Here is a 13,902-nt window from a genome sequence, read left to right on the forward strand (position 1 = left end):
TCTATTGTATATTGTGGGTGCTTAGCTGTAGGATGGGGAATGTGTGAAAAGTGTGAGGCAAGCAATTTCCATCCCAGGCTCTGCAGTCAGCTGTCTGGTCTGCACTTGGAGGAAGGTGAGAGAAAGGTTATTGTGGACGCCTCTCAGTGACTGTTGCTTCAGTAAACAGAAAACACATTGCCTACTCTGGTGACACAGATGTGGGAATAAGTTATTAACTGACACACAAAATGGAGTTGTAAATGGCTTGTTGTTGATGCCCTACACCAACTGCAGAATTTAAAACAGTCCTCTGGCTGCAAATTCCTTTTAATCTAAAATTATTGAGGGCAATTGAGTATGTCACACTTTTTAGCCCGTAGGACTACACACTTCTGTTAACAGCCCACTTGCCACCCTCTGCCAGCTGCACTGAATCTCCAGGTTGTAACTGCTGCTGTTCTCAATGCAGAGTTTAAGAATGAGTTGTTAATGTCTTTTTACTTGATTCATTCTAAGACAAAATCTTGCTTTAATAAACTTGAGTGGAACCTAGAATTAAGACCACTTAATGACACTGCTATTGTTGGGAAAAATATTGCTAGAAAGAGTAAGTCTCTTGGAAAATAAATACTACTTTGGGGCATTATTTCCTATTTTCAGTTTCATTTTGTATCCAGACAGAACTTCTGTGCCTCTGGATTCTAGGATGGGAAGATAAATATCTATTTCTGTGAGGCAGTCATTTTCAATCAACTCAGACTCCACCACTGATAAAACAAATGCATTGTCCTTGTAAACACAAAACAGTTGACTATGGATTTATTAATACCCATGATGAAAACTTTTACTTGTAGTGGACATCAGCTGAGTAAAAAGAAAGAGAAGATTACCAATTACAAACTACTTTATTTCAGTCTTTCAAAATATATGGATAGTGTATATTTTCAAACCAATGCATTTTCTATAATATTCCCCAAACACAATTAGTATTTTTTTTCTGGCGTGCAGGTATCAACAATTTATTTTATTGGTGCTCCTTCACTTTGCTTAAAATATTGGCTGTTGGAAGACATGTAGTCCAGATGCTAGAGTGCCGTCACGCAAGGCGGAACAAAAGATTGCCTGTCTCTGCATCGGTAAAAATTATCAGCAGCACAGGAACTCACTCTTGAATCCCAAACAGCTTTAGAAGAGGGAATCATAGGTTGGTTCATGTCAGAGAGAAGAAAGAAATGAATCTGTCTCTCCGCATGTCTGATGAATTATGTGATGATTGCCTAATCCTGTTGTTTCATATATGGTATCCAACTCGCCCTTTATTTCCATTCAGAAGATCCAAAATGGAATAAAAGAGCTTTGTTTTGTAATTAAGATAAAGAAACAGTTTTTCTGTGAGTGGAAAAAAAAAACCCTTCAGATCAACCACAACCATTTTCCCCTAATTATTCAGTTCAGTAATGGAACTGAATAATTACACTGCCTAACTGCTACTCATCTATCATTCAGGCCACACTGGAATTGCAATTATTAATCAAAGTATATTATGAAGGTTGGCAAAATGAATCACTGTTCCTCCAAAATAAACTCTTTGTCAGTGAAAGCTGATGCATATATGATATTTCAGAAAATTTTCCATTTCTTTTAGTACCTAGCTACAGCTTTAAGGTTCTACATGATCATTTCTGAAAATATATATTTTGTGGAAAATTCAAGCACATATAGATTATGGGTATCTGAATCAGACTATGCAAGAGAAATACTTTCTATTAGCATTCAGTTTGAACTTATTTTAACAGTAACTTTTTAAAGTTTCAAATGTCTGAATAGCACATTTTCCTAAATATTTCACATGGCTTTTGTGCTCAGAATTCAATGTACAAAGAGTTTTATTAAATGATTTTGAGTTTTGTAGGTCTCCATAAACTTTGGTGAGGACAATAAAACCAAAATAAACTGTGCTGATGTACTTCTGCCTGTTTTAAATGAAGAAACAAGCAAAGTGGTATTAGCAAATTTCCCATTCCAATATCATAGACCTTAAAGGGTTCAAATAGATTATGCACATTTCCAACTTATGAAAAATTATATGAATCATAGAATGTCCTGAGTTGGAAGGTACCCACAAGAAAAGCGGTTCCTCAAAAAGGGAATTATGAAGCAGAAAAGCCATAAGACTTGGGTTGGCTGGTGTATAGTTGGTATAGAAGGCACCAAAATTCTTCTGCTGTTACAGTAAATCTGCAGTGGTTTTATAGACGTGTCATGGTTTAACCCAGGCAGGCAACTAAGCACCACCCAGCTGCTTGCTCGCTTCCCCACAGTAGGATGGGGAAGGGAACTGGAAGGGTAAAAGTGAGAAAAGTCACGGGTTGAGATAAAGACCATTTAATAGGTAAAGTGAAAAAAACGTGCATGCAAGCAAAGCAAAATAAGGAATTCATTCACTGCTTCCCTGGGCTTGCATGTGTTCAGCCACCTCCAGGAAAGCTGGGCTAACTCACGTGTAATGGTTACTTGGAAAGACAAATGTCATACTTTCAAATGTCACCCCCTTTCCTCTTCTTCCCCCAGCTTTATATGCTGAGCATGACATGAGAAGGTAAGCAATATCCCTTTGGTCAGTTGGGGTCAGAGACATATCAAAAGAAAGAAAATTAATAGTTTTTGTAACCAAACAAAATAAACTTTTGCATAGATACTACTGTTTAAAAGCACTCATTAAAATTGCCAATTTCCAGGCATTAGCATCTAATTATACCTTTAATTGAAACAACATGTGCAAAATTTTAGGATGATATCTGCAAATGCTGAACAGTATCCCCTGCATTTTGATTCAGTTTTTTCTTTATGGAGATTTGGCCAAGAAATTTCTCAGAGATTTTTTTTTTTTCATAAAATTTGAGAGTTTTTGCTTTTCTCAATGGTTGGAAAGTAACTCCCCCTCCCAATTATGTTTTACTTATTGCTGTTGTTTGGATGTTGTTGTTTTTTTTTTTTTTTTAAAAATGAAGATCCATGCTTTGCGGCTAAAACATATTACTTGATGGATATTTTTTCAGTGTGGTTAGTATGAGTGAAAAAGTTAGGAGAAGAATAGCACATGAAAGAGGGAAAGTAACTTAGTTTCCTTGCAGGCCCATTTACTCCAAATTTTGACAAAATGCTAAAAGGCAGATCAATTAAGATTAATATTAGTTTTTAATATCAATTTTTAAAACTTACTTTTCTTTCAGATACACCAATTTGAAATATTGATGTGAGGTAATTTGTAAATAATAGCTGGAATCTGCCATTCCAAAATCTAAATATACTCTGATAGCTGAATTAGCACTTCCTTATAAAGATTATAGATAATATACTTTGAAAGCAGATTTTACAGTTATTAGAAATCTAAAAATAAACACAATTTGTTTTCATAGACAAAGTTATTTCTTTCTTATTCAGTAGTTCATCTTTTAGACCTTTGTTTCCAAGTAGCTTATTGTGCTTCTGTGACCTTAGCATCTCTAATATTAATATTATCTCCAATTTCTCTTTAATATCTCTAAGTTTAGATATCCAATCACATTCAATAAATAAAGACCGATTTAACTGGGGCAAGCAATCATAACCTTAAGTCAATTGACAAATATGTAGCATCTGAGAACTCTTATAAAAATGAGAATAGAGTTAACCACATCTACTATTTCAAGCCATGTGGATAGATTTTTCTGTATAAAAATGAGCATTAGTGATAAATGAATGATATTGCATGTACATGGAATATAGAAAAACAGCCCACTCAGAGTAATGGGGAAAAATCCTGGGTGCCCAGATGGTATTTGAGTAATGTCTGAGATTAAGTCATAATTGTGGAATTAGGAACAGCAAGGGGCTGGTAGCATGTTCTGCTGCTCATAGTGTCTTTCTACACAGGAAATTTTCCAGTTCTGTCCCTGTATGCAAGGAGAAGCGATTCTCAGATCTTAGCTACATTTGAATAGCGAATCAATTAATATATGAATATTTGCATACTTTAAAAGTGTAAATAACTTACTATTAAAGAGTCTAAAAAACAGCAGTTACATGCTTTCAGAAATTTACATGGAAATTTTATTTTAATTTCCCTTTTTTTTTAATTGTTTATCTTACACATTTTTCATTCTAATTTTTCATAAATATATATGGGCAAACTTGACATATTAGACACTAGTACAAGCTTGGAATAGAAGTTAATGAGCACATATGCTTTTAAATACAATGTAATGCAGTGCAGAAGCATTTTACCGGGTTAATACACATTATGAACAATGAATTTTGTCAGGTCAAAAAAGGATTTGGCATCTAGAAAGAGAATGTTATCATTCATCCAAGTCTCTTTGGAACATAAATAGCACCTCTAACTAATAAATGATTGTCAAAAAAAAAACAAAAACAAAAACTAGCCAATATATTCAAGTGAAAACCATACAGTATTGCAAAATACAAAAAGAAAAAAATTTGTTACTCAACAACTATGGCTACTGCATGTTTCATTATTGCATAGCAATACCAAGTTCTGTTGGTAGACTGCAGATATGGTGAACTTTCCAAGTAGGCTATAAATGGAAAATGCACCTATGTCACACTTCAGGAAGGGTATTTTTTAAGTACTTCACCATTCTCAAAAAGTATCTCAATAACTTTAAGGTAGAACTTTTAAGGAGCCAGAGACAAATGTAGACATTTCACTGGCTTGCCTACTTGCAGACAAGTAAAAAACAAAAATTCTGGAAAAGATAATTTAACAGGAAAACTGTTTTCAGGGCTTTGAGTACCCTCATTATCCACACTTTTTACAACAGTATCATGTCCCTCAATACCTCATATAATCTTGTCATACAGAATAAGATAGACAAAAACTCTGTCTATGTGTTACCATCTGTTCAGAGATCATCTAGTTAATACCTTCACAACAAAACCAACCAATCAACCCCTCCACCAACAACGTAGGTTTTACAGTCTAACAACAATGAAAATTCTCAGTGATCTTATGCCACTTTGAACACAATCATGGTTGAAATACCGGTGTTATATAATATTGCAGTTTTCTGAATGAATTTCCAAAATAAATAAAACCAGCGGAAATGGAAAAACTATAAAATATTACTCTTGTAGAAAACCTTTACATTTTTTTGTCATTTGCTGAAATCTTTTATCTGCTTACAAATATGATTTATTTATCAGGCACAGTATATAACTTACTCTAAGACATTATATATATTTTATATATACATAAATATATATAATATATATAAATTAGAGTTTTATATATAGGGGAATAAATATACACACACATATGCATATGTATTCCCTTGTATATAAATCTATATACACATTCCCAAAAGACATAAACCATTTTCTCTGGAAATAACAAAAATGAAGATTATAAACTGATGAAGAAAGGCTTGAAAGAAAATAGATAATTTCCTTTGGTGTAAAACAGAATTGTTTGGATATTTATTTAAATATATCCACTATATTTTATAATCTACATTCAGCGTTAATGTTTGATTATTTTTCTTTATTTACATAGGCTATTAAAATGATACATATTGTGCGTTAATTTAGGGACTGACTCATTCAGAATATTATGCAAGCATAGCTTGATTGCCAGTTGCCACAAATTCTGCATTTGCTGTGTTATGTCTGACACTCCTGAGATCTGATATGGAGAAAATAAGGCTGAAGCCTCCATTGAAGCCACATTACCTCCAATGTCTGATAAAGCTTTTTGACTTTGAAAGGGATTTTTATGTTGGCTTCATTGGACTTCATACTAGATTCTAGAAGTCAAGAATAGTTTGCAGAATAAAAAGAAGAATATATTTGAAGAAAAAATCATCTCTGGTTTTGTAAAGAGTATACGAAGGACAACCATTATTCCTTGGCCCCAGTCCAACATTCTGTGACCATCTCCCACATCTGCCCCACAAAAGGGAAATCAAGCTAAAATTCTGTATTATTTCTAAACCAAAGAAACTTCTTTTTTTTTTTTTCGAGGATGCAAAATGTGTTCTGTAATACTTTTTAAAAACTGCTTGGGTATATTAACTACATAATGTTTGCATTTAGTTACTTTCACTAACTGAGAAATGGAAATAAAATTAAAAAAAAAAAAAAAAAAAAAAAAGAGAGCCAGCATCTCACAAAAAGGGCAGTAGACTTTGAATATCTACAGAATATGTTGAGTTTTTATACCAGTTCAGTGATGTAAAAATTACACAAGTATGGGTTACAATCTTTAGATTTAATAAAGCTATGCCAATTGAAACAATAATTTGGTCATAAATATGTACTGACTTAAAAATAGAACTGTAAGTAGCTTAAAATATTTGGGAGACTTTCTAATAGTCTGTAGAGGTTTTGTCATTATGCTTTTTTGCTAACTGTATGTTAACTGAGTCATGCAAGTCTCCAAACTTGAGTTAAGAGGTAGATTATGAGAAAAATTTGAACTGCAAAACAACAATATGCAAATAATGTTGAAATTACATAGCAATGCTTATGCAAATTGTGATCAAAAAGGTGATAAAACATGCAAACACTTTCAATATATATGCAAAAATATCGGAAGAGCACCCACACTCAAAAAAAATCCAAAGCGCCTTGTTAAAATTGATATGTCATCTCAGAAAATAATTATTTAAAAATTCCCTTTATATTCTTCTCTTTTAGTAGAAAAATAGTAATCTATAGAGAAACTAACAAAAGTTGCCTTGATTCAATTTTGTTATAGGTAAAACTGTCCGTATCAGTTACAGCATGTTCATCCATAAAAGTGGTCAGTGGCTTTGTTCAGTGAAATCCTGACTGCTGCTACAAATCTTGCCACATATGGTATCTGAAGTTTATTATGTATCTGAATAATACCCCCCACTGATACTCACAACCATCCAGACATGAAAGTAGCAAGTGAAAAATGTTGCTTAGGAAAAAAGGAAGCATGTAAGTCACTACATGCCATTTTGGAAATGGAAAATCAAAATGGAAAACAGGGTGGGGGTGGGGAACCTTCAAGAGGAATAGGACTTCTTTGGGAGGAACAGTTATGTACATACTGAAAAATGTTTTTTAGGCACACTGGATGCTGACATACAAAAAGACCAATAAAACTCATGCAAATTTTGAATCCTGATGTCAGTGAAATTGCTGCCATTCACTGCAGTAGTAATTTGAACTTCCCCTCATAAGGACAGCATCATTTAAAAAAAAAAAATCTATTTGAAGATAAAATAAGATTTTCCCTAGCTCTGTCAAAACAGTTCATACATCATATTCCTGAAATAAAAGAATTGTACTCTGATTACTTATGTTACAGGAATTCATATAAAAAGATGCTTTTGGGATTTTAAATGAAATACAGAACTGGCAACAGTTGCAATCACAATTCAACATGGAGAGGTGGGAGGCATGAACCTTTGATATGTTCTTGAAAAAGTACTGAGAATTACTGGTGAGAAGTCTTCCTCTGGAGTTGAAAAGGGCAATACAGAAGAAACCTGCAGCTACTAGAGAGTATGATATCAAAAAACCCTAAAGACATAAAAGTATCCACATGTATACTCTGAAACTACTTAAAATAGAACTTTGACATTAAATAGGAAAAATATTATTTAAATTATCCCCTTTTCTACTAATTCTAAAATTTTGGCATTATTTTTCTTGATTGATCAAATAAGAGCAAGATAATAATTGTGACAGAGACATGAAGAGGATGACTTCATACATAAGTATAAATGAGATTAAGATCAGTTAAGGATTTGCTTGCAATGACTGACAGAGACTACAGACTCCACAGTGCAAAACAGATTCACGTGGTATGTCCTGACGTTTGAGAGCACATTTCTTCATTGCAGGAGAGGGGTATCTCTTAGTCCTGACCTTGCAGTAGTCCAGACATGGGGAGAGGTAATTAAAAGAAACTAGGAGGATTTAGAGAGACGGTATATACCCAGGTCTTATCTTGAAAGCAGAAATGTGATGATGAAATTATTTGCAGTACAAATTGCAGCTCATTGCAAGTAAGAGTGATATTCAGGGGTCTGAAGCCTAGTTACACTAATTTCACTACTCTGCTGCTCAGTATAGAATTGATTCAAGGCAATATATTATTATTATTACTTTTAGAATTAAGAGCTACATATTCAAGACAATTGCCCCTTTAAGACCTGTTATTTGGAAGACACGGGGTTTTTTTAATTCCTGACTGGTTTTGCATAGATATGGTTCCAATTTTCTTCATTCATTTCTGGATTTTAATTTTAATTTTCAGTAATATCAGCATATTCTGATGGTTTTTGTTCTGTTGCTAGTATTAAGAGGAAAAGTAATGAAAGAGGTGTAAGGGAATGTTTCACTCGACTCAGTTCCCACTTTATATTGCTCTAGTTGTCTGCTCCATCATTTTACCTGATGGGATTAAAAATTGCACACTGGTGAGTGGTGGTAATGCAGGTCATTCATTCCTGTTATTTATCAATATAATTGACCAGAGATGAAAGAGAAGTACCTCTGCAGAGGATTATGTTTATATAAATTTTTATTTCCTCTGAGATAGCAACATAATTTTTGTTGCTGTTGGTCAAGTGCATCTATGGCTCAAGGAACCTTGTTTTTCCCTTATTTCCTATGCTATGTTGCTTCACATTCTGTGATCCTGCATAAATACATAAGTTGCTTGCACGTTTCCTGAGAACCTTTTTGATCTTTTTTCTGAGTCCTGTATTTACTCAGCAGCAACTTTTAAGAGACTTAAGTCAAAAGTTGACACTAGTTGTCTTCTACCTGAAATCTTAATCAAACTTTTTTGCAAAGAGATAATAAGCACCTAGAACTTTGCCTCAGTTATTTTGGTTCAACCTCTATATTAATCTCTTTTCAGATAATCTCTGCCTTTCTACCACTTGCTGTCAAGAGCAGAGTGATGTTCCTGATGATTACTCTTCAGCTAAAATTTCAGTTAATCTTTCCCAATCCAGTATGTATAAATGATATTCCTCATTGTATGAAAGCCGAGTGTCGATGAAACTCTTCATTAGTTTTTGGCTCTGGGCACATAGAGCATTCACAGATCCTGGAATTCACCCTGTATATCTGTATAGCCAAAACCAGAGCACTATTTTTACCTCATGGAGTGCTGTCAGGGCTATGGTTTGGAAGAAGGCGCTATGTTTTTATTTCTTCCCTGAAGCTGGGGACTGGGAGAGGAACTCTTATTTTATGGGGACTAAATAATTCTCCTTTACACAGTTCACTGCTCAAATCTGAGCATGTAACCAGTATTTTCCCCAAAAACTCTGAAAAGCACATATTTTGTTGCTGATGCACCCATAAAATTACAGGACTTATAGAAGGTGTTTGTGTTTTTTGCATATCATTAGCTAAAAAGCAGGTATTAATTTCTGTACCATGCTGTGAGTAGATTCATGATGCTTCTCCCCTAAAACTGTGCCAACATAATGAAAAAGTTCAGCATTACTGTGGAAGTTCATAGTTTATAAGATGATAACACAGCAAAACAGAAGCAAAACTTTTAGAAGAATGAAAATATTATATTGGACACCACTCTTCAGGAATAGCTTTCCTAAAAGCACTGACTTATTTGCTAGATTTTACTATTATTTTTTTTCTTTTGTTATTGGCACTTCAATGTGTGTTTAACACAGCTTGTTGTCAGTACAATATATTTGCAACTTTTTCAGCTTTAAAAGAGGGCTAAAATGAGTGATATGCTTTTCTGTTAATTGAATCTATGTGCGTCCTGCATAAACAGTGTATAAATGTTTTATGAATCAGACCCTTAATTTTCACAATTTTTGAGGCATTTATATGCACGTCTCCCAAATGAATAGCTCCTTTCCTCACCTACAAATAGAACAGAAATATTGTCACTTAATACCTTCAGAAGCTTGCACTTTTAGTTTTCAAGTCCAATGCTAAATAATTTCTGTGAAGTAAAATTGTAGATTCACATTTTCTTTAGCCTAAATGAAGAGAAACAATTGTGTACATTTTAATTGATACAAATATCAGTGTGAAATTGTAGACACAAGACCAAATATCTGGCACAAAAATGATATGTTAATACAAGGCTTCCAGACTGGCACTGTTGTATGTGCCTTGCAGCAATTTTGCTCAAACTGGCATAAGTAACAAGAATTAACTTTTCACTGAATACATGGGAAAGGGAGGAGAGAACTGGTATGAAGTTACCTGTCTGCAAAGAGCTGAAGTTCGACCTTAACTCTCCTCTCAGTAGACTGTCGAACAACTAGTGACTTGTCAATAAACCCATGCATCTACTCTGAAGTCATTGCCATGAACCTGATTCAGGCCACAAAAGCCAAGGTTAAGCATCTTTTTAACATCAGCAAGTTCTGAATCTAGTCCCTTTTGGAAGAAGGCTTCATAGTCCAGCCCAGTTCCTTCAGCCATACAGGAATACATAACCAAACAAGCTAATTGCCTCTCTTGTTAGCCATGTAAATCTTAGTTTTAAAGGCTTTTATGTACAGGCAGATTTTAGCTTAGTTTGAATTAAGTGAGGTCTGAACGTATTTTGTGTTCAAATGCATATGTTGAAGTACAATGTAGTCAGCTATCACAGGAGGAAACAACTTCTGGAATATCTTGTAATTCAACTGTTTATTGCATTTTAGAGATGATGCCCACCAATTGTTTGTTTTCTAGCCTTAACTTTTACATTCATATTATAATTGTTTATACAGATATAATGTATCTTTTTGATCTAGTGGGCATACCAAAGAGAAAAAAGTTTTAGTGTGCTTCACCCAGGTGGTTTGTCTCTTTCGAAACAGATCTTTGAGCTTATATTCTTTGTAATATTAGTGGTAAGTACAGTTTGGGCAGATTATTTCAACAGACTTTAATAACACTCTAAAGATGAACACAAAGTATCTTCCCAAATAAGACTAAGAGATGCTTTTGCATTAGATATAATTTTGAAACAAATCTGTTTGACATTGGAAGGCCTTATAGTGTGGTTTACCGGACTCTTGATTGTCCAGAGTCATGATCTGATGGACTCATTTGCATGAAGTCTCTACCCCTGTAATCTCAATTTTGTATCACTGAAATAAATAAACTGTAGATAGTAATTTGAGTCTTGCCACATGGCAAAATCTGTTCCCATCCAATATTGTGACTGATCATTATTACCACAAAACCTGGCCTGTGTCTTGGAGACATATTTCTAATGGAAGTCATAAATGCTGCATTGTGAGTTATACTGCAGATTAAATATTGGTTTCTCTTTCTGAAGGATCTTCAACAGCTTTGTCAGCTCTGCTGGCAGCATCTTCATTCTCATTGTTCGTTAATGGTTCTGCTTCCTTCGGGTCAGCATTCTTCTGTTCTTTCTGCTTCTCATCTTCTAGCTTCTTTTCTTTTGCCAAAAGCCTGTAGTTAATGGCGTTGCCAATGAACAACCAGATACTGGCCACAATCACAATCACTCCACAGACAAAATACATGTACTGATATTCACCAGTAACATCCACTAACCAACCTGAAATACAAAGACAAAAAGAAAGAAAAAGAGTTTTTAGGATAGAATGTCCGATACAATACAGATCTTCCCCTAGGAGAAATATCCTATATATTGCCTGGTTTTGAAGTTGGAGCAGAAAATAATTTTCAACATGTTCAAGTTGCCTAACATATATAGCAGAACTTTAATGAAACCTGTACTAGTCAAGCTAGCAATTGTCATTGGATTCACTGACAATGATAAAATATTGAAGAACAAATTAAAGTTAAATTAATAATGACAGACTGGTTTTTAGCTCTTTCATTTTCATTCTTTCATTGTCTTATTATTTTATTCACTGCCTAATTTGTTTCCTATTGTTTTGGAGTGACTGTCTGACACTCATGGAGGCTGCATACAGACAAAAGGATAAAGAGGTATGTGCCTTTTTAGGCTGCTATCACTGTGCATCAGCTGCTTGATTTTCAAATTTACTTTCCTGTGACTGGTGAAAGAGATAGAAAGGCTTGTCCCTTCAACTATCACATTCAACTGCTGAGGTTTGAATTCTGAAGCCTGTACCCAAAAATTATATCCACACCTCTGAGATTAATATGGACATTACAAAGAAAATAAAATAAAACTGCTCTTCCACTTTATGAACAATTCTTTCTAATTTTTCCCAACTTGCAAATGAACTGTATGCATTCACGTATTTAGCTCTGAACTGTGCTACGATGTCATTGAAATTCACCGGGTAACCTGCACCCTTCAGTTTAGTATGTATGTAGATGCTTTTACTGGGTTGAAGCCACAACACCAGCCTATTTACCTGATACACATTCACAAGCCTTCAAATAATTTTAGTCTTTTCTTTATTTCACAAGCCTAGTATTAGGAAAATCTCAAATAGCACTGTAACTGTAAAATTCACCTATCAGTGTAAACAGTACAATTTACTGGTTTCTATTAATGAAATGTCTGATAAAACCGATGATTAAATATGAAATTCAGCATTAACATTATTTCAGCATAAAATTGTAAAACCTATGTAAAAGTCAAAGTTGGAATTTAGCTTTTCCATGGATTCATCTCCTTTGTTGTCTCTATTTAACAAGATAAAACAATTATTCATAAAGTTACAATACAAACACTTGTTTTTCAGAACTTCTGCAAAGCTATTACACTGAAAAACAAATAGTTGCATATGCTGTTGCTCAAAAAATATTAGATTTAATATCTGTAGAGTTAATATTAGTATTCACTTCAGAACCTGACTGAAAGGGCCGGACTCCAGTGGTCACAGGCTCAGTCCCCCCACTAGGTGGCATAGGAAGAGTCTGTGTGAGAATATATTGTGTTCTGCCGTCACCAAAATGAATTTGTGTGTTAGAAGATGAGGGAAATATGGACTATTTTGAGGACTATTAAGCATTTACTTGTACAAATATTATTGCACTGAAGTGAGTGGAATTATTTTGGCATATTTAAAATTTCACTCAACAATGCTATTTTTATAGAAATACTGACAGTAATCCTTAAAAAATGTGATACATATAAATCGGTTTAGGCACATACAATCTTGCTGACTTTTCTGACATTGTTTATGTGGATATAGTGTATGTGGGTATAGTCTGATAATCTCAATATCTTCCTGTTTTCATATTGTTGGGCTTACACTGCAACACACACACATGCATATTTACTTTTAACCAATACTTTTCAATAAGATCTGAGCATCTATTTCTTTAGTCCTTATATCTTTAGAAGCCTTAAAATTATAAAACTTACTAACACCATTACTATATACTGACTAAAAAGCTAGCAAACAGAAAATATTTTAGATAAGACTCTTCCTCATTTTTCGTGTTAGAAGCCCAAAAGTTATGAATAGGGTCCAAGCTATACATGTAGGCTCCTTTTTAAGCTCTCCTTACACTCAAAAGAGAGAAGCTGACACCATCATCATCCTTCAGTCCAGGTAGGATGGTTCACACTCTGAATTGCCTTACACATACCTGTTGGCTGCAGAAACAGGCTAAAGGACTGGCTGTGAGCAGGACAACAGTGTGAAATTGTGCCAGGGCGCAACGCTTCATGGCACCAGCTGACATCCCATCACATGCATGCCCTGCCAAGTCTGTCGAGTCTCTCCCTGCCCTTTCTGGCACCTCCCTCCTGTTTTTTAATCTCTGGAAGTGTCAGTCCTCTCTTTTTAGGCAAACTAAAGTTGCTACTTTAAATTTACATGCATGTTTATCTAGCTGCCATCAGAGAAAATAATTATGTGTCTCTCTGTGAGATGTTCACAAGAACTGATCAGTGGATTCACCTAATTCAAGAGAGTAAGAACTGTGTTGGCAAAGAGCAAATTTGAGCTGAATCCTAGTCACAGAGAAAACATTAAATAA

At 34.4% G+C, this 13,902-nt stretch overlaps 1 protein-coding gene across 3 annotated transcripts in view; it reads right to left on the reverse strand.

Moving 5' to 3' along the window:
* Positions 1-868: 868 nt before the first annotated feature.
* The window catches only part of SLC16A7 (solute carrier family 16 member 7), an 88,231-nt gene continuing 75,197 nt past the window's right edge, over positions 869-13,902 (reverse strand). For all 3 annotated transcript variants that reach the window (XM_065048591.1, XM_065048592.1, XM_005498010.4), the window contains exon 5: positions 869-11,530. In XM_065048591.1, the coding sequence (XP_064904663.1) occupies positions 11,259-11,530 (272 nt within the window). In that variant the 3' untranslated portion in view covers positions 869-11,258. The remainder of the gene's footprint in view (positions 11,531-13,902) is intronic.

Source organism: Columba livia, chromosome 1 (assembly GCF_036013475.1).
Source record: "Columba livia isolate bColLiv1 breed racing homer chromosome 1, bColLiv1.pat.W.v2, whole genome shotgun sequence".
Classification (NCBI taxonomy): Eukaryota; Metazoa; Chordata; class Aves; order Columbiformes; family Columbidae; genus Columba; species Columba livia.